The sequence below is a fragment of the Drosophila mojavensis genome, unplaced genomic scaffold, assembly GCF_018153725.1.
Source record: "Drosophila mojavensis isolate 15081-1352.22 unplaced genomic scaffold, ASM1815372v1 contig_136, whole genome shotgun sequence".
Classification (NCBI taxonomy): Eukaryota; Metazoa; Arthropoda; class Insecta; order Diptera; family Drosophilidae; genus Drosophila; species Drosophila mojavensis.
Window position 1 is genome coordinate 7,673,637 of NW_025318667.1, and position 24,913 is coordinate 7,698,549.

A 24,913-nucleotide genomic window follows, 5' to 3' on the forward strand; every position below is an offset into this window, starting at 1 on the left:
CCTCACCTCATCAGCAACGGCATCGGCATCGCATCGCATCACAAAATTCACCCCACTCCAGGCGCCGTCCGGCGCCCATTTGCTCGCTTACACCCCAGCAGCCAGCATTGTGCGGAAAAGTTTGCTGGTAAACACATTCATAAAGCAAATATGCAGGCCACCAACCAAGCAGGCAGCCAGCGAGCCAGCCAGCCTCAGCCAGCCTCAGCCAGCCAACCAGTCAGTGCTGCCAGAGCATCGCTGCCGGCGTCGCTGCCAATACGAACATATGCTAAACGCTCAGCAGAACAACAGACAAGTGTCGGGCAGCCGTCAGCTAAAGCGAGCCGAGTCGAAACGATTTGTTGCGTAGCAGCCGAAGCCAGCAAGCCGACATAGTCGACGGCGTCTTGGTATAAAAGCCGCTGGCAGCAACAATCTCGTTCAGCATTCTACGTGCGGCAGGCGTAGAGCGCACAACATACACTGAGCTTTCGAGCGGCAGAGCGGAGCTGAGCTGAGCTAAGCAAAGCAGCGCTAAGCGGAGCAAAGCACTTTCAAAAGACACAGGCGCGTTATTCTCAAAAGCGCGCGCAAAAGCATTTGCTTGAACGGTAAATGTGAAAAAAGTAAAAAGTAAAAAAAAAAAGAAATGTATATGTATAAAAACGGTAAAAAGGAGAGGCACAAGAGTCGCGCGCGAATTGAGCGCTGTTTACTTTGCCATTATAAATCCGGCGAACGCTTTGTTTGTGTTTGTGTTGATGTTGGCTAAACAAAAAAACAAGCAAAAAAAAAAAAAAAAAAAAAAAAAAAAAAAAAAGAAATCACAAAAAAAGAACACACTATTTCCTTATCTTCCTTGCACTCTGTGTGTCTGCTTGTTGTTGTTGTTGCTGTATTTTTTTTTTGGTATTTTTGTTGTGGTTGTTGTTCGTGTGCAAAGTGCATAGCTGAAAGAAATAACGGGCCAAAAATTGCAAACGGAAAAGGAAAACGGAAAGTGTTGCATTTCCGTGTCGCCTGCAGTTCGCTGCCGCTGCTGTTGTTGTTGTTGTTGCAGTCATTGTTGTTGCCATTCATGTTTACCGTTACCTTCGGCAATCTCTTTTGGCGCCGCATAAAATGGCCGCAGGTGCTGCCGACAAGTCGCATTGGCCATAAACAAATTCTCGCCAATATCCGTTGACCTTTTTCAAAATGGTCCGAGACCGAAAAGGAAAACAAATTGCAAATTGCATCGTAAAATCATTTAATTCATGATTTACAGCCAATTCGTGATATCAATACAAGTTATATATGTATATGTATACATTTATCTTTTGCATAAAATCAAGACCATATTGTGTTCCATACACTGTGCAAAATTTGTGAGCTTGATTCAATTGCTGCAAACAATTTAAAATATTTGAAATATTTAAACCAAATCTATTAAGTGGAATATAACTGAATTTTTAAAATAATAATTATTGTTTTTCTTTTACATATTAATTTCTTTTAAAATTCGTTTTTAAATATACTACAGTAGAGACTGGTTATAGCGATGCTCAAGTGACCGTCGGTATAGCCGGACCGACGGACCAGAATTTTTGTCGCAATAACCGTATGTTATAGCCGGATTCTATTGCATTTCTAAATTTCGATTATGTAGAAATAGTTTTCAATTATTTTCCAAAAATTTCTTTTTGATGAATTCATAAATATAAAATTCCTTAGAGCTTCAAATTGTTGTTTTTATTGTTATTAATATTATTATTATTATTATTATAATTATAATTATTTTTATTATTAATATTATTGTTATTATTTTTATTATCATTATTATTCTTATCAGTATTATTGTTATTATTATTATTATTATTATTTTTTTTTATTATTTTTTTTTATCAATATATCAACAAATCTCATATAATAGAAAATTTCTGTATCAGTATCAGTATTATATTTGTACATAGTTTTTCTTTCGGCATATTTTGAATACACAATTCGCCTAGGTAAATCAGCCTGCGTATACGTAATATCTAAAAATTCCAACTTTTTATGGGGTAAAAACATTTCATACGTAAATGGTTATATTCATTAAACACATGTTTTTTTTTTTTCAAAACTTCATAATCCATAAGTTGGGTAGAGATTTATGAAGGTAATACGTAAGCTTTTGAATATATGAAGAACTTAATATAAGCAATACGTAAAGTTTATATATGTAGTAAGAGAGGGTATAGAGACTTGGTATTACGACATGCTATTGCTCATAGTTAACTTCAAACTTAAATTCACTTAGTTATTTAAAGTTATTTGAATATTCAAATCTGTGGAAAGAGAGAGAGAGAGAGAGAGAGCGAGCGAGAAAAAAACAGAAAGAGAGAGAGAGAGAGAGAGAGAGTAAGAAGCTGAGGATAATCTAAATTTTTGGCACTGTGTTCCTTAAGCAGATTTGGCTCTTAATTTATATGGCTGCTGCTGCGGCAGCTTCATTACATGAAGAACGTATATACTTTCCAAAGAATTTCCACTTTTGTGGCTGCAAAAAAAATATAAACAAGCAGAAGAAAAGAAGAGAAGTGAATGAAGATATATATGTATACATATAAAGCACCGACCACAGAGCAGAAGAGCAATTGAATTGAAGTCCCTTTTAAGCCGGGCCAGCAGCAGACGGCGTTGGCAAGGTTGAGCCGCATTACTGCACAATGTCTGAATCTGTCACATTCGCTGGCAAATCTTCCTGTTTCAAAATGGAAATTGCATTCTCAGCAGCACGCACAGAAAGTTGCCAAGTTTTGCCTCAAATTTAAGCACTTTCGAAAGTATTTCGTTTCGGCCCTCGCCACTCCGGCCAAAACAAAAGTTGGCCCAAGTAGCGGGAGAAAAAAATTGCTAAGAGAAAGGGAGAGAGAGAGAGTGAGAGAAAAAATTAAATGCGTTAGAAATTGCATTTTAATATGCTTTCAATTTCGTTCACTGTATACCAGTTTAAAAGTAACGGAAAAGCAGGCGAAGAAGAAGCAGCAGCAAAAAAAAACTTAGTTACATTAAGCCATAAATGGCCTATATCGAATTGAGCAGGTAGGCATTTAGACCAAACTAATTGTGTGGCGGAATAGCAAAACTTGTTCAAGTGTAACTAAATGTGAAGCTTTACAGCAAATTTGCCATAAAAAAGTTGTTAAACTCTGAAAAAAAAAAAACCGCTTTTATCCACGTACACTTGCAATTTTTCAACGATTTGTAATCGACTGTGCTTTGATGATTCAAAATGTAAATAGTTTCGAAAACCGTTTGACTACAACTTGTGCTATGAATCGGTCTTCAATCAATCCATTAATCAGGGATAGTGATTACAGATTAGTCATTTATTCAATTATTCATGCAGTTTATATTCCTATTCATATACATAAAATTTTGTATATAACTTAAAAACCTTTTCCAATTATATTCCACTCTAACGGGTGAAAATCTAGAAATACATATATACATGCATATACATACATATATGAAAATATATATATGCTTACATAATTAATTAATCAATTAGTCAGTCAGCCAATCAACCAACTGATTGATTGACTTAATAAAGTGATTCGTCGGTCAATCAATCATTAAGTCAATCAATTATTCAGTCACTCACTTACTCAGTCTATGACTCAGTCAATCAATCAATCAGCCAGTCAATCAACTAGTAAAACACTTAGTCAGACAGTCAGTCAGTAAATCCGACAGCCAATCATTCAGTCAATCCTTCGTTCTGCCAGTCAATTACATAGCCAATCAGTTCCTCAGTCAGTCATTGTAACTCTTAGGTATATCTTAGTATATAGTATTAATAAATCTTAGTCTAACTTTTACTAATTAGTTTATTTCTTGCAATTATATAGCTATAGTTTGTAGTGTATACAAGTCTTCAACCAATCAATCAGTGAGTCCTAACGTATTTAATCTCATTGATTAATTACGTTTCAGTCGCGCATGCAAAATGCGCAGTTCAAATGCGAAGCGATAAATTGAAACTCATTTTAATCAAGCTCATATTCTATTGCCATGGCAATAACAGATAAATGTAAACACACACCATTGTATATATATGTGTGTGTGTGTGAGTGTATTTGTGTGGCTGCACTTGATTAGCAAAATTTAGTCATGATAAATGTATCGCTACACTCGACATGGCCATTCAGTTGCAACTTTTGGGTCCATCATACGCCCAAATGCACCTACCAAAAAAAGAGACAGCGAGAGAGAGAGAGAGAGAGAGGGGAAGAGAGTTGGTGAGTGAGTGAGATAGTGAAATAGAGAGGCTGCTGTCCGTGGTTATTTTGGTCATAAAATGAGTTTCACGTAGCTCTGGCACGTTGAAAACTTTTTAAATAAGTTCAAGTTAAAGTTCGAACGAGAGTTCAAATTCAGGCTCGTAAAGTTGCGGGCGCTGCAAAGTGTGCTGCACAAATTGTGCTTGCAATGTTACCAATTGCTGAGCTATAAAAAGTGTGTCGCAACAACAATCAAACAAACAACAGCAACAGCGTCAGCGACAGCGACAACAACTTCGTATAATGTTAAATTTGATTGCAACTATTTGAGTGCTTACAGAAGGAATAACAACAACAATAACAACTTCCAGAGCCAGTCAACGATAACGGAACGATAAACGATTAACGATCCACGCGACAGTGAGAATAATGTCGCTGCAGCCAAGCGTTCAGTCGGCCAAATGCCCAATGGATGTCGGCGCGGGACAACAGCACAAAGAGAAGCAGCAACAGCCGCAGTCGCTGCCGCCGCAGCCGCAGTCGCCGCAGCAAAAGCCAGCGCAACGACAACGTCGCTCAATGCAACTGCTGCCGGTCATGTTGATGTTGCTGCTGCTGACGCTGCTCACGCGGCCGCTGAGCGTTCACTCAAATCGTAAGTACAACAAAAGCAAAGAGTTGAGGGGAGGGAGTGAGAGTGTGTGACAGCGAGGGCAAGTGAAGAGAGCGCACTAGTTGATCGACTGACAGTGACATGAGTGAAACCACCAAAGTTTTCTTTGCCTGTGCAGCTGATTGTTGCGCTCTCTTTTCCGCCTTCATTAAATTAAGCCAAGCTTATTTACCTTTGCGTTCTGTTTGCTATTTGCTCTTAAGTTGCAAAGGATACACAATTATAATTAAATTCTTAATTTGAATTTTGTGCATTGTCTGCACAAATTTTTGAAAGCACAATGTAAACAATTTGTCTTAAATATAATGTAAATTTAAACAACGGTAACAGTGCAAATACATTGTGTGCTGTGCAGTCAACAATTCCGTTTTCAATTAGCATCTCGTAAATTTCATTAGCTTTAAACAAACTCACCATCAGCTTAGCGTCGAGAGACAAAGAGAGTGAGAGATAGAGAGACGCTAACATGCATATATACATATGTACATGCATACATGCATACGTATATGTATGAATGTATATGTACACTCTCCTTAATTGCGAGTAGAGCTTCGCACTGTGTGACTTCGTAGTGCTGCTATTTTTAGCTCAAGATTTACAGCTAGAATTAACTAACTGTTTTAATTTCGCGTGCACTATGACATAAGCAAAGCGAACGAGGGAGGGTGAGCGTGAGATTGAGTGGCAGGACTGCTAAATAAGTGAGCGCCAGACAATCTCACTAATTCACCATACGAGCGAGCTGGGATCTCATTTAGCACTTACTCAACAAATATAAATAAGAGCGCAGCTCATGTGCGCCCACAGAGCACAGCTGACAGTTCAAATTGAGAATTACCGTTACTATACATTAGCTCTTAAATATTAACAGCATAGTGGCATATGCAAAGCCAAATAATGTGTGCAAGAGCGTTAAAAGGGAGGCTGACAAAGAGAGAGAGAGAGCTTAGCTGCGTAATAAGTAAGCTCTAGACAAATTCACCATTCTAAAGAGTGGGTTCGAGTGGGATCGTCTTAGCACTCACTCAACAAACACATACACATATGAGCGCAGCTCATGTGCACCCACAGCTTAGTTGCGAGCAGCGCCAACCCGAGTGCTGTTTGGCTTACTTTCAATTCTGTTGCGTTTCTTTAGCTTGTTGTTCCGTGTTTATGGCGGCTGCCACTTTACGATAGCTGCAAAGAAGGAAGTAACGCATACGCCGCATTCATATGCAAAAGCATGCGTTTGGCATTAAGTTATCACAGGGCAATGCCAATGCTGAAAAGGACTAGCCCGACTGCTTGTGTCTTCCGTGCGAGAGAGTGTGTGTGTGTGTGTGAGTAAGTTTGTGACACGTTTGTTTGTTTGTTTGTACATTACTTTTTTACAAGCACTAAAAGATACACTCCCACACACACACACACATGCATACACCCACACGCACATACGCGCGCAAGCAGTGCTACTGAAGGAGCTGCATGACAGCTTCCACAGCAGGCGAAGTTCAAAGTAGTTGGCTCCGGTTTGCCCAACGGCCCAATGTCGACGCGATGGCTTGCTTGCCAGCAAGACGCGTATTAAAAATCAATAGAACCTACAAATGTATCCCTTCTTCGGCTGTAAAGGACAACATGACTACAACTACAGCAACAACAACAGCAACAATAGACAGTTACATGGCGCCGTCTTTGGCTCGCTGCACAGCAAGCAAATGTAATGAAGCTGTGCAGGTGCGGCTGTATACATATACACATGTATACATGTGTGTGTGTGCCCTTTGACATTGATCGATAACGATTATAGGGCGATGCAGTTGCATTTCTGCCTGTAAAGTCCTCTTCAAGTGTTGTGTAATGGAAATTGCATTCGGTTAAGTTTGTAGAGCTGTAAATACTGGTAGACCTTTAGCAAACACCTGGGCTATCGATAACGGTACTGATACTGTTATTATGGCTTATTGATAAACACATTGTGACGTAGATTAATAGCTGTTATCTATAGATGCTAAGCTATATAATCATATTTGTCTAGTTGATTGCAGCAATTACTTAATGAGTAGGAGGATATAAGTGTTATGTAAGCAATGCATGTTATCGATAACTTGAGGCTGCATACAATTAACAGGAAGATATATCTAATTTAGATATTAAGATGTGTTAGATGACACACATTTGATGTTGACCGTCATAACAAATACTTACTTGTATATAGTATACATATACATAAAATATATGTTTTATCGATAACTTAAGACTGCATAGGATTAGGATTAGTATATTGTATTAAGAGAGTTGAACTTGTGTGATTTATTAGCGATAAACATGCACGTATTTGGGGCAATTACTCTTAGGGTCGTTTACCTTCGAGATAAATTTATTGAAAATTATTCAGCATATTTATTTATTTATATAATCCTTTGAAGGATTATAAATGCAACAAGTTTTTATTTGCGCTCTCAATAAGCCATTAATCTAAAAAGCTGAGCATATGCGTGATTGGCTGATTGACAGATTGAAATAGAGCCATCTCTATATAATAATATATATATATTTTTATATATATCACATATGCTTCGCTGCTTTATTCATCGATTTATGAGCACATCAATTTAATGTCTAAATGTAAATCGAATGGATGTGTATATATTTATATATATATGTTCAATATCGTTCTCTATCTCTGCCTGTCTCTGTCCCTGTGTGTGTGGTTGGCCTCATAACAAACATTTTTATAGGTTCGCAAGCTGAATGGGACATCACTAATGCCCACTAGTTGAGAGCGAGCGACTGATTAGTGTCGAGCAACGGTCGTGCGGAGTGTTTGTCAAGCCAGCAAAGTGCTTCATAAACACAATAACATGGTCCTTCAGCTAAAACAAAATCACAGACTCTTCGTCATGTGGCTTTGGCTTGCTGTCCCGCTGTCCTGCTGTGCTGTCGTCCTTCGCCAGTTGTCCTTCCCGCTCCATTCTCCTTTGCCATTTTATTTGCCTGTTTTCGTTACGTTTCATTCTTTTTTCTTTCGGTTTTATATACCCTATAAATACGCATACATCAAATGGGCGGTGTGGGTATCATAAAGTTTCGCTAATGTCCTAGCATTCCAGTCTATAAACTACAAGGACTTTAGTTCTTGGCTAGCATTATCAAACGACTCTGCGTAGCCAAAAAATAGAAGAATCTATTTTAAAATTGAAATGAAATTGATTTCAGAACGGCTTTATGGGTATTGCTCGTAGCTTTTTGTAGTTTCATCAACTTGATTTCTTAATGATCTCACCTTATCTATAAGACCAAATATGTTTAAATGCCATCACAAATACTGAGAGCAATCCATATTGTATGGAATGTTTGGAATGTAATAGGAAATGGCTTGCATCAACTGTTTTACAACACTTGGAAAGTCCAAAAAATTAAGGTCTATAAATTTTCAATTGGGTTTTATAGTATTTCGATTCAAATATTTCGATATATACAAATGTAATCGATGTATATATACATATATTAATCGATAAAACTTTACTAAAATCGTGAAACAACTATAAACGAAAGGGATAACAAATTATCATATTTACACTTAAGTATTATAAATATTATTTTACAGCACTACAGAGACAAAGAAAGATCTTTTTTTTTTTTTTTGGTAAAAGATTTCATCTCCATGCTATAGGGTATTCTATAGCCGCACATCTTATTTTCAATCAATCTTGGCTATAATTCGATGTGATTCTAAGTAGACTTCTAGGTTTGTTACTTAATGTGTAACGCAATGAGGCGTGTGTCTGAAAGATTTAGACATCCTTATAGTGTATATAAGCCTCCATTTTCAATCACTCATAATAAATTGTAATATGGTCATGAACTAACCATCAATTATTATACCTTCGGTTTTATCTTTACATAAATTAAAAAAAAAAAAAAAAATACACAAATTTAATTAGTTTAAAGTCAACTTCATATATATAGTGAGAGCATTCTGAATTTGATTTTGACCTCTGTTTTTAATCATTTTGACAAAGCCTTGTCGCTTGACACGCCTAGGGGATGGGCAGAGAGCAGTCCATTAAAATTACACTACTATCATATAAACTTTTTTTTTAAGAAAACCAAAAATATCGATTTCAAATGAAAGTCTCAGTTGAAAGAACTTTATATACAATATAATAATGTATATCTATATACAGTCGAGTCTCGATAATTCGAGCCCCGCTAAATCGAAAATCACGTTAAATCGAAAAAATTCTATGCCCTTGAATGAAATTCGTTCTTGAATAATTCTCGATAATTTGAATTTCTGTGTAAGTCGAAAAACTTGCCATTTTGAATTATCGGGCTTCTACTGTATATCTAGCATGAATTCAAATCAATCTCTCTGCTGTCGCTAGGGTATTTAGAGTTCGGCTTGTCGTTGCTAATCCAGTTTACTTGTTGGCTTTATTTTATTTTCTTTAGGTTTTCTTTGTTTTATTGACTTGTTTGCCAGCTTCGCTTTGGCTGCTTCTTGTTCCTAGCGAATTTTTGCTTCTCTTGGTTTCTGTTTTTGTTGTTGTTGTATTTTTTTTTTGCTTTGCTTTTTTTTTTGTTCTATGTGCATCGTCGATTGCCCTGGCTTAACTTGGCTTTGTTTTTCTTGCTGCCAAAGCCAAGGACCCACAGCCAACAGCTCTGGATGGGTGTGTGTGTGCTGGTGTGTGTAGGTGTGTGTAGGTGTGCGTGTGTAGCTGTTTAATGGCTGGGCCCACTTTGTCCCAAACAATTCAATTTATTTAAGCCTGTCGCTGTTCATGTTAATATGCTCAGCCAAGCTATGTAAATAGCTACAGATATATATGTACATATATATATATATATATATAGAAATAAATTTATATATGTATATACATTTAAGTCAGTCGAATTGTGCGCTTCAAGCGGCCACGCCCACCTGCCCTGTGTTTATTTAATTCGCGTAAATTTTTATTAATTTTAATTGAAAGCTTTACGAGCGCCGCGCCGTGCTGCGCCTTTGTTTATGCTTTAGTTGTGGCTTTAGCTTTTTGTTGATGTTGTTGCTATTGTTGTTGTTGTTGCTTTTGTTGTGTTTGTTCGCTTAGAGCGGCGCCCAGCTGCAGTATGTGCATGGCTACTACAATTATAGCCAAGTCAGAGCAACTGCCAACCCAGTCCCAGCTGGGCACTTGTTGTTGTTGTTGTTGCTGTTGTTGCTGTTGTTGCTATTGTTGTTTGCAAAGTGTTTTTGTTTGGACTGACGCTAAGCTGGCTGGGCGCAAATCCCCGTTAAAGTTCGTTGCTACACAACTTTGGGCCAAACAGCACTGAAAGCTTACTCTGAATATGCCCCACCCCCTTCCCCCCCGGCCCTCTGCCATTACACTCCTACTGCTCGTCAGCTGCCCCTAGTCGCTCCTGCCGCCCCTGCCGCCCCATGGGGTAGCCGTGACAGCTGAGGCTGCTCAACTGGCTGCCAAGATTTACGACTGATTGAACTGTGTTCTCTATGCATGTACTTGCTTTTAGTTTACTGTTGTTTTCCTTTGGTTGTCGTTGTTGTTTTTTGCTCCTTCTGATAGACAACTAGTGTAATAAAAAGCACATTTCAATTGTGTTTCAGTTTTGCTTTTAGTTTAGATTCAAGTTCATAAAAATAAAGTAGCTAAATGGATTTCCCGCTAGGCGAATTGAGCTTCATCGAGCTGAGAATTGAAGAAGCAATGAAAATAATTTATTTTATATAAATATTGTGTATTTATTTAACAATATATTTCATTTGCCTGATAGGATGATATCATAAAAGACTTAAAACTCAAATACGTCATCAAGTTCATTCAGGACTCTAAGCACTCATCCCATTCCAATCCACTCGCACCTTTGGTAGTCCTCAAGCTAAGCAGATTCTGCTTCCAGCACGAGCTTTAGTTTCTATAATTCTTGGCTCATTTGTGCTTTGTTATTGCCGCACTGGCGTCGCGAGTCTTGGCCAAAATGCTCTGCTTGTTAGCGCTGTCCATGGACTAGTAGACCATAATAAACGAGGCTCGTCCTGGGCTGGCTGAGTCATCAAATGGCTCCCACGCAGATTGCAGCAGTGCATCGCTCGTTTGCCATTTAGAAGTTGAGCAAAAATTATTATTTTCATTTATTTATAGCAGTACCTATAATATAAATTAAAAAACTTTAATTACTTGCGAACCCTTGACGACGTCAATAATATCAATGTTATCGATAGCCCAAACGGCTGCTGACATACAGTTATCGCTCTTGCCTGGTCAGTTAGCATGGTAGAAATCTGATGTGGTATCAAAACAAGAGTTGTTTCATTACCATTTCATCTATATTTCATGTAATTGTTTCAATTCCACTGTTTCAATGAGCGAAAGCTGATCTGCTAATATCTCTTCTACTTATATTACTGTTTTGACGTCTTTTATAACAAATTTTACATTCTTTACTTCAGAAGTTTCATTTCCATTGTTTCTCAATTTTACTGCAATTCCACTGTTCCACTGCAGCATTTCTTAGCTTGTTTTCAATTATTAGGTTCATCAAACAAAAGCTGTTCCATTGGCATTCGATTTCTATATTGATTTTTTATGTTTCAATTCCACTGTTTCTGTGAGCGAACACTCAACCCCTTATATCAATTCTACTTATTTTACATATTGCCTCTTTTTGTGGCAGCTTTTATATAAACTGTACCTTACTTCAGTTGTTTCATTTCCATTGCTTCTCAAATTTACTGCAATTCCACTGTTCCACTACAGCATTTCTTAGCTTGTTTTCAATTATTAGGTTCATCAAACAAAAGCTGTTCCATTGCCATTCGATTTCTATATTGATTTTTTATGTTTCAATTCCACTGTTTCTGTGAGCGAACACTCAACCCCTTATATCAATGCTACTTATTTTACATATTGCCTCTTTTTGTGGCAGCTGTTACATAAACTGTACCTTACTTCAGCTGTTTCATTTCCATTGTTTCTCAAATTTGCTGCAATTCCACTGTTGCAGCATTTTCTTAGCTTGCTTTCAATTATTAGGTTCATCAAACAAAAGCTGTTCCATTGCCATTCGATTTCTATATTGAATTTTTCTGTTTCAATTCAATGAGCGAATACTGAATATCTGTTATATATCAATATATAAAATTTCCCTTCACCTCTTGCATTAACTCGGTTTCAATTTTTTCTTCACTTCCATTGTTTCAATGCTAAGCTTTTCATTATTTGACCATAAAATGTATTTCCTGTTTTCATTCGACCTACTCCTGAGCCATTTTGATCGCTCATAACTTTCTAGTTTCATTTTCATTGTTTTTCTAAAGTTGATAAATTTGTTGCTGCCATTCGATTTGATTGTTGTCTCAGTTTCTTCGCCTTGAGTTTGATCAACTCGGTGGCTGGGAAGTATTTATGGGACAAGACTTATCACGCCGTGACCTTTTCCTTCTATTTATCTGCTGTAAATTAAGGTTTTGGGCCAGTGACGAGTATGGCACGAGCATTATGTCAAATGATTTTCACAAAATATACGCAAACACTGGGACACCGAGACACCTAAAACTTGCGCCCATTTGCTCGGGCGAGCGGGTCCGCAAGGGGGACTGGGACGGCAGCCCGCAGCGACTTTTAAAGTTATTGCCGTTCTTATCGTTCGCATCGGCTGTGTTTGCCTGTCAAAGCCAAATCCCCTGACAGTCGACCAAATAAAATGAAAGTATTTTTTGCTTGCTCATAACAAGTTTTGGAAAGAGCTTCGCCATGCTGAGCAAAACAGTGAAAGAGATAGAAAATGGGAGAGATAGATAGAGAGAGAGAGAGAGAGAGAGAGAGAGAGAGAGAGAGAGAGAGAGAAAGAGAGAGAGAGACGTTCCCAACTTCACGTGACATCGGTAAATACTGTCTAATAATCATGTCCCATAATCTTTGGGGACTCCCACAGTCCGCTGTCCGCTGTCCACAGTCCGTGGCCCATGGCCCATTGCCTAAAAGTATGCAAAAGTATTTGCTGTGCGCCTGCAATCAGCCGACAATCAAGCGAATTACACGCAAAATGAGCCGCCGCATTTTGGCTAATGAGCCGACCGGGCCGAGCCCTGCCGAGCCAAACCCAAAAGATGCCGACCATCAATGGGGCCCGGCCAAATAGACCAAAGAGTCCACACACTTAGCTAATACATACAAATCTATTTGGATATGTGAGAATGTGAATTCAAATGACTGTGTGGGCGGGCGTGTGGGAGAGAGAGAGATAGGGACATAGACCGACAGCCCCTTACATGCTGCACCGATAGTGGGAGAGAATGATGTAGAGACCGAGATTTTAAGGATTTTGGTGTTGGTTAGACTTTTCTTTCGTCTTAGAGAATTTTTCATATTGATTCATTCAGTTCTAGAGTTATTAGTCTGCTTTTGCTCGTCTCTCCGGTACTCCCTTCCATAAATGGATTTTTCCTGCATCAATAACTCGTTCTTCTACAGACTATCTTTTTAAAGAATAAATTATAATATAATATAATATTCGAATAGAAAATTCCCTTTATGGATTCTTCCTTTCTATCATTCTCATTGCCTATATCCTTTTCCTATCCTAACCTATAAACTTTTCCCTCTATAGACTTCTGCGACTATAGACTCTCATCTACAGGCTCTTTAATAATATGCTTTTCCAACTACAGGCTCATTCTTCTCAAGGCCCTTCACATCAAGATCTTTTAAAGCTTCTTCCATCTCTACTTTTCTCTCCATGCAGAGAGAATCTAAACAGTCATTTTAAATACAGTTTTCTGCTCTCTTCTTCATTGACTCTTCCATAGACTTTTGTACTCACAGATTGACTCTACCTCCTTCTGTAAGCCCTTCACTATGCACACTCAATTTATTAGCAGGCAAGCTTCATTTCGCTCCACTGTACCAAGTGAAAAGTTGACTAAATAAATAATATACCTAAACATGTGTCCGCGTTGCTTGACAACATTTCGGTTATTTTGTTGTTGTGTTCCATTTTTCGTTGCTGCTCGTTGGATAAGAAGTATTTGGGGTAAAGTCTTGTGGATCTCGTGTCGACAGAGCCATTTTGATTTAGTAGAACGTGTTCGGTAGGATTTCGTGCTCCAGATTCCGAGTGTTGAACGTGTCAGTTGCCCTGATGATGTGCATGTAGAACGTGGTGCTCCAATAGAGGCCAATAATGTCCATTTTGCGACGTTTGCCAATTTCGAGTCGATTTATTTAGTGGAAACCAATAAATAACCAATGATGCACGGGTACGACGAGTTCATGTGTGTGTGTGTGTGTGTGTGTGTGTGCGTGTGTGAGTGTGTGTATTCGCAGCTCGTTCAGCACCTTGTACCATATCTTTTAATATATGTATATATGTATGTACATATATGTATATCCATATGAGTTTATATCGTATCTAGCGTCGTTCATCCCACTCGCTCGCTTTTAGCATTGGCATTCACGTCCGTCGGGGGATTCCCCAGAGTGCATCGCTGACTGCTGCAACCAGCCCATGCCCATTTCTCGATTTTCATTCGATTTGATTCCATTCCATTCCATTTCCATGCTTTTTTCTCTCCCTCCGCTCCCCTTTTCTTCTTATCTGTTTTTACACGTTTTGTGCTTTGTACTCTAGCAACTCGAGCAGTGGCAAATTGTCAGCGTTTGTGTTTCATGAACTTGCATCAAATATTTCTTAATAAATTTCCATATTTATAGATATACCTTGTACATATATTGAATTCACTTGAAATTTCTAGCTAATTAGAATATTAGAAATTCAAATTGGCATTACTGTTTATCACTTTTTATAGAGAACTCTCTGCTTTGGCTGAAAATATATACAAAATGTTAGAAAATACCAGGCCTTCATAGCTAGCGAGTGGCATAAAATCAAAGCTACCTCTATTATATATATTCTCTATATAATATGGTTTAAGTTGTTTATGTCGGGTATTTTGTAGTCGTGCAACCGCAACAACATAAATTCCACTTATTTTGTTGACGTTTTTCGATACACAAAAAACCATTAAAAATGTTTTCTAAGGGGTATTCTTGTTTTAAGTGCATACAAACATAAAGACAACTTCTGTGGCATATCTGATGGTGCTGTATGCATAGATATATATATTTTGGAATATTTTTACCTTTGGCTTTCAGTATATTCCTCTTTGAATTTATTTATTATTTTTTCAAATATTGATTGCATATATTATTATTATTATTTTTGTTGTACTATTCTTTAATATTTGCTTTTTTGAGCTTAACTGGAAGACTATTCGAGCTGGAAGATATAAATTTGAGGTGCGGGCTCTTGTATTGAAATAATAATTTTTTGGATAGCTGTTAAGCTGAATACAAATAAATATTGGAAGAGGATGAAGGAGAGAGAGAGAGGGGGAGCGAGAGAGGGAGAGCGAGAGAGAGAGGGAGGAGAGGGAAAGACAGAGATAGAGTGAGAGAGAGAGAGACAGAGATAGAGAGAGATATAGTAGAGCACAAAGAAAGAGAAAAAGTGAAAAAGATAGCCAAAGAGAGAACTAAAGAATGACAGAGAAAGAGAGAGAGAGAGAGAATCAGAGATAGTCAGAGAGACAGAGAGAGAGAGAGAGTGTGTCAGAGCGAAAGAGAGGAAGAGAGAGATAAAGAGAGCGAGAGAGGGAAAGAGAAAGCGACAGAGAGACAACGTCTGTTCTCACAAATAAATCTAAAACTTTTAAGGCCACCTCGTTGCAGGGTAGCTCTTAGTCAGTCACATTCTCACCCACCGCGCTATGAGCCATTTATTTTTTTTTAGCAGTATTTTCATTTAGCGCCAGAGACAAGCGCGTTCGTTCGCTACACAATTTAACACTTTGCTCTTGCTCTGGGGTATTTTAGAATAAGCCAAGCCAATTTCAATTTCAGCTGGCAGCAGCAATACCTAGCCCAAGCCACCCCAACGTGTGGCGTATATATAACACTCATATATATATATGTATATATATATATATATATGTATGTATGTATCTATATATATATATATACATATATGTGTGTGTGTGTGTAGAGATTGCATGTTGCATGTTGGATGCTGTTAGCTAGCTGCATGCTGCATTGCCTTCCCTGTGCCGTGCTGTTCGTGCAACGGATTCTCGTTTCGGCAAGATGGCGTCGTTGAACGCATTTCCGTTAACATTACATGCTCATTTCCGCTTCGTGTGGCTTTATTAAGCGCCAGTCACTTTTTCCCAGGCCAACCAAACACGCACGCACACACACACAAAGCTATACACCCTATCTATGTGTGTGTGTGTGTGCCAACATGTGCCGTGTCTGTCACTTAAAGTGCGCTGAAGCAAATGCTGTCCAAAAAGATTTCCCTCTTTGAATTTTGCCTTTGCTTTTGGCAATCGATGCGCAGTTGGGCAGGTGGGGAGGTAGGTAGGTGGGGGGGGGGAGCTTAGAGGAAACCACTTAGCTGGCAGAGCCAGGTGACATGTTACATATGTATCTAATGCTCACCTTCATGGCATTATCCTGCTTATTTGATGTTTCCTTTTCGCCCGACAGGCAGCGCCGCAAAGGGCGCGGAGGGCCAGCTACAAATTGAGATTTGTTTAATGTGGCGCAAGACTTTTCATCGGACTGGTCACACTTGCGAGTTATGTCGGCTTTACGCTGCCCGTATGAATGGGAGCTTTGTATGGGTATTACGTGCGCTTTACGCAACAGCTCATCTAACTGTCAAAGTGCGTAGGTCTTCAAGTCGAATCAGTTGGCACAGGTGGCAGCACTCTTTGTCGCTGGCGTTGCCACACAATTCAAAGTTTTATTAATCATTATTTTACGCCACATTAATGAGGCCCCAACAGCTGCGCCAACGGGCTGTCCAAAATATTAACTTTACTTCAAGCCAAATTTCTTGATTTAGCCAGATGTGCCACAAATATAGCCAAGTGGTAATGCTTGAAGGACATTCGCTGAGAAGGGGTTAATTGTGAACTTTTCAACTAAGTGAAATGAAATAAGTAAAAGACTAGGAATGTGCCTTCAATCATGTCTTCAATGTATTTTTACTGATTTGTAATACAAATGGGAATAGTCTAATGGAGATGCACTCTCTTTAATCATAGCTTCAATCATAGCTTCAATCGTGTCTTACTTGACTCATTGCCTTCATGTCAAGAGATTCTTGGTATGATATTTAAGCACATTGTCAATCATGCTTGAATTTAGTGTGTGTTATTATATTTTGTGTTATCAGTGCTATTTTTAATCAGTCTTCAATCATATGCATTACATCATGTGTTCAATCATAGCTTCAATCATACCATGTGCATCAATCATAGTCAATTTCAATCATGCTTTAAGCAATGATTTGAATCATTATGATTGAATCATGCCGTCATTTATGCTTTCAATCATGTTTTCAATCATGTCTTCAAAAAACATTAGCTTAGTTACGTTAGGTCCAACATTTTTCACAATTTCATCATTGAATGCATCACATACATTTATATAATTACTCAATCAATCAATCAATCGAGTGTAAGGCATAAATTTAAATCATAATAAGGAGAGAGAGAGAGAGAGAGAGAGAGAGGACGAGTACATTTCGATATCATCAAGTGAATCCTATTCGAATTTCAAATGATGTTAGATATTTGATACATCCAAATATGCCAGGTTTGGTTAGCATGGACTGTCCGATGTCCTCGAATTCTTAACGTATGCTTAGCTCCAGTCCAGAAAGTCGAGTCGAGTGTATTTGTTATCTCTAATTATAACTATTTATCTTACATTATGCTCGACGGCGTGCGGCAAAAGCTGTCAATGAAATTTGCGCAGTGTTGTAATTAACTAGTTGATGTTGTTTTTGTTGCTGCTGTTGCTATTGTTGCTATTGCTGTTGTTGCTCTGTGCTGGTGTTACGTTTAAAGGACCATCAAAGGATCCAAGGAGAGCCGCTGGGCAAAGTGTCAAAACGTTGTTGCCACGCAATTTGCTTATGCTCGACAAAATGTCTTAACGAAAACATTTAAAGCCCTTCGCGAATGAGCCGAAAAGTGTTTAATTAGCTGCTTTTTCTGCTTCTGTTGGCTGTTAGCTGTTGGCTGTTGGCAAATATTTGTTAATTAGCCGGCGGCACATCAATTAGCGGCCAAAATGAATCTATTTTAAATTGATTTTGGCTTGATTAAATTTGCCACACCAACAACAGCTCATTAAATGCCCTGCCAGGCGCATTCATAATTCCATAAGTTGCGGCCATGCACGACTTGAGAAGTATTGAATGGCATAAGGTCAATGAACTCGGCGATTATTTTAGCTGAAATTCTGTCACTTGGTATGCGGCTTCGCGAAGTGTTTGAAAATTAGCTCTACCTATCATGGTTATTCACTTATTGCAAATTCTAATCATCATATTATATAAATTTAACTCTTTGCAGGGTATATTCTAGTCCACTCATTCGATCATCTATTTATCAATGCTTCAGCAAATTTTTAGACAATCTCTATATACATTATGCATGTACTCGCTCTGACTACGAACTTCTTAATATTCAAGCACGTATTTTACAGGGTATTTTCAAGTCTATCGATCTTTATCAAAATTAATAGTTTATTTACTGCTGTTTAAATATCTTTTCTTGGCATGTGCATATCAGTATTCAAGCCATCATTTTACAGGGTATGTTAAAGTCTATTATTTTGAGTACATAGGTTAAAGTGAGAAACATATCAAAAATATATGAACATTTATCAAAATTAGATGTTCATATATTTTTGATATGTTTCTCACTTTAACATCTAATCTAGATATGATATCAACTTACTAGCATAAATATTACGGGGTATATTTTAGTTTATAAAATTTCATACACATTTTTTTAGTTATTTGCTCATACTACATATGTATTATATGTATATATGGTTATCTAAGAAATAATCTTTTGAGCTAAACATACACAAATTTACAGGGTATATTCTAGACTATTTATATTTAAGCAACTTTTGAATTACGCTCTCTTTACATTATTACTATTTCATACATCCACAAAAAGTATTTACTCTTTCGCGCTTTCAACAGGGTATTTGCTAGTCTATACATTGCCTGAAATATTAAAGCTGAACTTTGGATTCCACTTGAATAGTTTATTTCTGTTTAAATACTCTTAGCTTTTACGCCAATCTCGACAGTTTCATGCCTTGCTACAGGGCATCTGTCAGTCTATAAAACACACATATATATATATGTATGTTATGTTATATACATGTCTATATATATTCCATCTGGCCACATTGTGGCATAATTTAATTTGATTTTCACTTTCATTTTCGTTTTCATTCTTGATTCTCATTTCATTCTTGCCTGCCGGCCAATTATGAAAGGCGCTGTGGGGCTTTTCTATTCAATTCTCATAAAAATGACATTCACACAAAAATAACTAGGGAGAAGAGAGAGAGAGAGTGAGGGTGAGCGAGTGAGATAGAGTGCGAAGCAGTGAAATGTGCACAACTCATTAGCTGCGGCTTACCACAGTTGTTAGGCTTTAGGACACTCCTTTGTTCTGCGTAGGTGCTTAGCTTCTCCGGCCGTCGTGGCCATCAAGAGCATGAATAATGGTTCTGTGTGAATGCCAAAAAAAGAATAGCCGAATAATCTACTCTCTTGCTGTCTCTCTCTTACTGCCCGGCTCATAATTTTTCATTTAAATTTTGGATGATTGCTAAAAAAGTTTTGAGCATTTCAAATTTGTCTATTCAGGATTGGGCAAGAGATAAGAGACCTTAGATTGAGCTGTGTTTCAGTTGAGTTGGCAGAGGTGAGTTTGGCCCTGAGGTGTGGTGAGTTGAGGGTAGCTAAAGTTTAGACGTGCTGGGTCTTACGGTGGCTTAGGTGAGTTATTCGAGCTGCAATTGAAAGAGTGAGACTTGGACTAAGTGAAGGCAGAGCGTGGTGAGTTTTAGGTTTGCCGAGGTGACTTTGCTCAAAAGCTTAAGTTACACATACATAGGGATTATCAGGAATTATCAGGAATTAGGATTATCAGGAGTGAATTTAAGTTAAGTCCAAGCTTAGTTGGTAAACTCAGTTTGGGTCAAGTTGAATCAGCTTTACTTCTTCATATGAATATCTATTCTAAAGTGGTTGGATTAGCATAGATCGTCTTGCTTAATTCATTGAGTTCTAGTCAACTTTAGGGCACATATCTCACTTCTACCCCCTTCGTATATATCAAAAAGGGATTTGCTAAATCGAAGCACTTCGATTGTGAGCTGCTTTCATTTGGGACTTGCTCTCGACATATTTAAATTTGGATTTATCGCTTGGCGTCTGTTTCCGTTTGATATTAACCAAAAAATATCGACGAATTGGGTCAACGAGCCGCTGCATTAGAAGTGAAAAAGCGATAAAAAAAAAAATTAAAATATAATCAAAAAAAAAAGTGCTAGAAATTGAAAGCTCTTCAGATTCAGCGCTGAAGTGCAATGCATCAAGTGCCAAGTGGGGAAGAGCCTCAAGTGTGGCGAGAGCGTCAAGTCCTTTTTACATTTGAAACTCATTAGTGAGAACTCAGCTAGTGTGTGTGTGTGTGTGTGTGTGTTGGTGTGTGAGTGTGTCTGCTATCATCTTAGGCTTGACTGTCGTGTGGGTGATAAAAACTTGAGCCAAATTGAATCAAAGTGCGGCATAGACGATTTGTATTTACATATAGAATATTTACACATTTCGTATGTGCCAGTCTGAGTGTGCGTGTTGTATATATGTATGTACATAAGCTATGCTAATGTTAAACCATTATTAAGGCACTAACGCGCACTTGCAGCGCAGCAAAACGCAGACCACAATGAGAGAACAATGCTGTCTACGTCTATTGAACAATGTGAGAAATGATGCTGAAGATAGTAGAAGAAATAGAAGATAGAAATTAAATGAAAAAGAAGCTAAAAGTAGAATATAGAGTATGGAAGATAGAAGATGAGGGATAGAAGATAAGGGATAGAGGATAGTGGCTATAGGATAGAGGATAGAGGATGGAGGACAAGGGATAGAGGATAGAAGATGAAGGATAGAGGATAAAAGATAAAGGATTAAAGATATAGGATAGAGGAATAGAAGATAGAGGATAGAGGATAAAGGATAAAATTTATAGAATAGAGGATAAACGATAGACGTTAGAAGATAAAGGATAAAGGATAATGGAATAGAGGATAGAGGATAGCGGATTGCGGATAGCCGATAGAGGATAGGGGAAAAAGGGTAAGGATAGAGGATATAAGATGAAGGATAGAGGGTAAAGGGTAGAAAGGATAAAGGATAGAGGATAAAGAATAGAAGGATGGAGGATAGAGTAAAGAGGATAGAAGATAGACAATATAGAGCCAGATGATGGAATATGGAATATGGAACCTTAAAGATAGAATATAAATGACAGAGGTTACAGGATGAAGGGTAAATGAGAGATGATGATAGTAGATCATAGATAATAGATGATAGCTTATAGCTGATAAGAGATGATATATGACATTGATGATGTTAGATAAATTATAGTTGAAACGCTGAAATGGAACACTCACAAAACGCTCAATTTGCATTTTCAGCGAAACGTGTCAATTGAAGCGGCAAAAATTTGCGATGCGAATGCGGCGGGTGGGACGATTATTTTGACAGCGAGTGTATGCAAATGTGTAAAAGCAAGCTGTCAGATGCTAAATACACACACACACACACACACATTGAAGGAGAGTGATACACATATACACACATATACCCAGCGACAGACACACATGTAGCACACACCGCAGCCGCCAGTTGTGGCAATAGCAACATTTCATTTCATTTCATTTAGCTACATTTCCACAATTTAATTTGTATTTGTATTTTTTTCATTTTTAATTTAAAAAAATGTATATTTCATTTATATTTGTATTTTTTCGTTGTGCGGCTGCTGCTCCAAGTGCTTGCAGGCACATGTGGCTGACGGGTTGGTGGGCAGGCGAGGGGGCGTGTTGGCCGTGCCACATGCGGCATTAGCACAAAAGCTGGCTGGCGCTCAGTCTGCGGCTAAAATAATTCAAGCAAAACGCGCAAACGGCCAGCTGCAAGCGCAAAGCACAAAACAACAGTTAGCCAGCGAGGTGTGTGTATGTGTGTGTGTGTTGAGTGGGCATGGCCAGGGGTTGACTGTGCCCACTTGACAGCCCGTGCAGCAGAAAAAAAAAAAAATAAATAGAAGGCAAACTAAAGTTTATGGGCGAGGTATGCAAAAGTATCTTACAGATACTTGCCGCGTCAAGCTACTGTAACTGTGTGTTTTTGTGTGTGTGTGTGTGTGTGTGTGTGTGTATGTGTGTAACTTTTGCCGCAGCGGCCACCACACAATGTCATTAACCAAATGAATGGCTGACGTTGCAGATTTGGTTGAGTCAAAGGGCAGCGGGAAGAGGATGGGGAAAGGGGTTACGTGGTGGAGGGGGGGGTGTGTGGTGGCAGAGATGTCGTTTACTTGTGATTAAGTCGGTTGCCCGCAAAAGCTAAGCGCCTGGCTCAGCCCACTCTAACTAGGCCTAGATTACCTAGCTTGGCTTGTGGCCCCAACAAATTTCGTCAGCTAAACCAGAGCGAGAGAGTGCGACAGAGAGCGCCAGAGTGAGTGAGAGGGAGATGTAGCGAGCGAGTGGTAGATGAGACTCAAAGGAATGTCAGAGTGATGACAACAACTTAATGGAAATAACTGCACATTTATAAGTGACAACTTTGTTGTTGCCAGCTCTATCTCCATCTCTGTTGCTGTCACGTGCTCTCGCTCGCACTCACGGTGTGTGCGGGCGTGTGTGTGCGTATCTTTGGGCATCTTGCCGTGTTTTCATTGCCTGGGCCAAGAGCGTATAATTTATGGCCAAGGCGTGGCAGACAAATGGCCGGCATATGCAGGAGTTGCCTTTTGGGTTTGGGATCCGACCAGATAGATATATAAATATATATACATATATATGAGTGTGTATGTGTGTTTGTGTGTGTGTGTGTGGGGGTATGTGTGTGTGTGTGTGTGTGTGCACGCACACAATCGCAATAACTAACGGTAAATTAGTTTGCAAACAGAGTGAAAAAGGCAACTGGCAGATGAAACCTAATTTGGACCCGGCACACCATAAGCACGCACACACACACAGAGAATGAGAGGGAGACACCCGCACACACACACACACACTGACCCACACACACGCACACATGCTGCGCTGGCCACAAGCGAAACTGATTGAGGGGCAGCTAAACTGGCAACAGCCTGCAACAATGGCAAACCCAGCCAAACCAAACCAAATCAGACCAAACCAAACCAAACCCAAGCTGAACCAAAAACCAAGCTCAACTGAGCGTCGAACCGCATCAGTTCACAACTGCAGCTGGTCACAGTGCACAGCGCACCGCACACAGTTCATAGGCGGCCAAAGTGTTGCCAAACTAATGCAATTTAAATATTTATCGATATGTGCATTTAGAGTCAAAAATCGATCAAAATGCTGTTATGAAAAGTTTCGGCATAATGGTAAAAGCATGCCACTAAGCGAGCTAGGCATACATAGGTATAAAGCTAGAAGCGTTTGGTGCCCATGAAAGTTATCGATAGTGCGGCTTATGGCTTGAGATCTTTGTGTCTATGGATTGGACTCTTATATCTCTTATTTTTGCCATTAATGATAGCAGCATTCAACTAATCCTAGGTCTTCTTATATTAGTAATCGATTTTAGTTTGAACAATTATCGATATGTATTTTGTAATATTTATTTATGTTAAATCGATCAATTAATTTGAGCAGAAATTTTGAACTACATATTGAGTTAATTAGACTTTATGCTTAAGGTACAGCCTAATTTTACTGATCTTGAATAAAAAAAATTATGGATATTATCTTAGTGAAGAGAATGGCGTACCTAAGTCAATAGAGTCCAGTTCTGAGAGTTCGAAATGGCAATTTTTTTTTGTTTTTTTTTTTTTTTTTTTTGGTTTTTTTGTTTTACACGGAAGTTTTAAATTATCCAGATCGATTTTTTTCAAGGGGATAGAATTTATTTTATTAATCGCGATTTTCGATTTAACGAGGTACAAATTATCGAAACTCGACTGTACATTAAGTTCAACTGGAGTCTTCTATTAAGCTTTACCACTGTGGTTAGTGGCTTTACATAGTCTTAACGTCTTAGCTTTTGATTTTTAGAATAAATGTCGATGGCTATCGATAGCTATGACTATTAACTAATCTTCTATTCAACATATTTAAAAGTATTGCGAAAATATTTATAGAGTTGCGCCCTAATTTTCATATCTCAAAATTCTGGATAAATTCGCGCTCTATGCTGATGGACAACATTTTGTGCATTTGAAACCGATAATTAGTTTTGTTAGTTCCTTTTTATTTTATTTCGTGCTCTCAGGTGATTATGCTTAATATTATGGATTATAGTTAATGCATTCCAAATCGATAATTATCGATAAATATCATATGGCTCATTGTATTATCTAAGCAAAAATATTCCTTCTAGCTTCGACCGTGACTTAAAAGCAAATTAAATTTCATTGAAAATCTACAAACGTGGCTTGTCAGGGCTAGTATAGCATATCGATAATTGTTGGCATTGAAGCCAGGCTCAACTTTAATTGGGTAATTTCTCATTTTGCTCCCGTTTGTTACGCACAAATGAAATCCCAGCGCACATGCCGTCGACTTCTCATCGAACAACCAACATTCCGTAGCCCTATCCCTATAGTGTTTCACCTCTAAACTGAACCAGCCCGTCGCACTTCCTACAGCTACGACTACAGCAACGACTACGGCCCTGTGAAGTTCAGTTCTTCATCTATTTTCTTTTTTTATCAATTTGGTTTCGGGCTATGTGGCTTGCCAGCTCACATTGCGCTGGCTCGTTTCCACAGTTTTGGGCCGGAGCGTGGCCACAAAAACCGCTGGATTTTATTTTTATACTCATTAGCAAAGTGCGAAACGGGTATATATGGTGGTTGCTCCTGACCAATGGCCAGTCT

At 38.4% G+C, this 24,913-nt stretch overlaps 1 protein-coding gene across 4 annotated transcripts in view; it reads left to right on the forward strand.

The window, feature by feature from the left end:
- Window positions 1-421: 421 nt before the first annotated feature.
- Window positions 422-24,913, forward strand: part of LOC6586161 (tyramine beta-hydroxylase) — a 43,349-nt gene continuing 18,857 nt past the window's right edge. The window contains exons 1-2 of one of the 4 annotated variants that reach the window (XM_044010054.1): window positions 422-615; window positions 4,570-4,884. In XM_044010054.1, the coding sequence (XP_043865989.1) occupies window positions 4,659-4,884 (226 nt within the window). In that variant the 5' untranslated portion in view covers window positions 422-615; window positions 4,570-4,658. The remainder of the gene's footprint in view (window positions 616-4,569; window positions 4,885-24,913) is intronic. The other 3 variants (XM_015160652.3, XM_015160651.3, XM_015160653.3) reach the window with 3 other exon arrangements.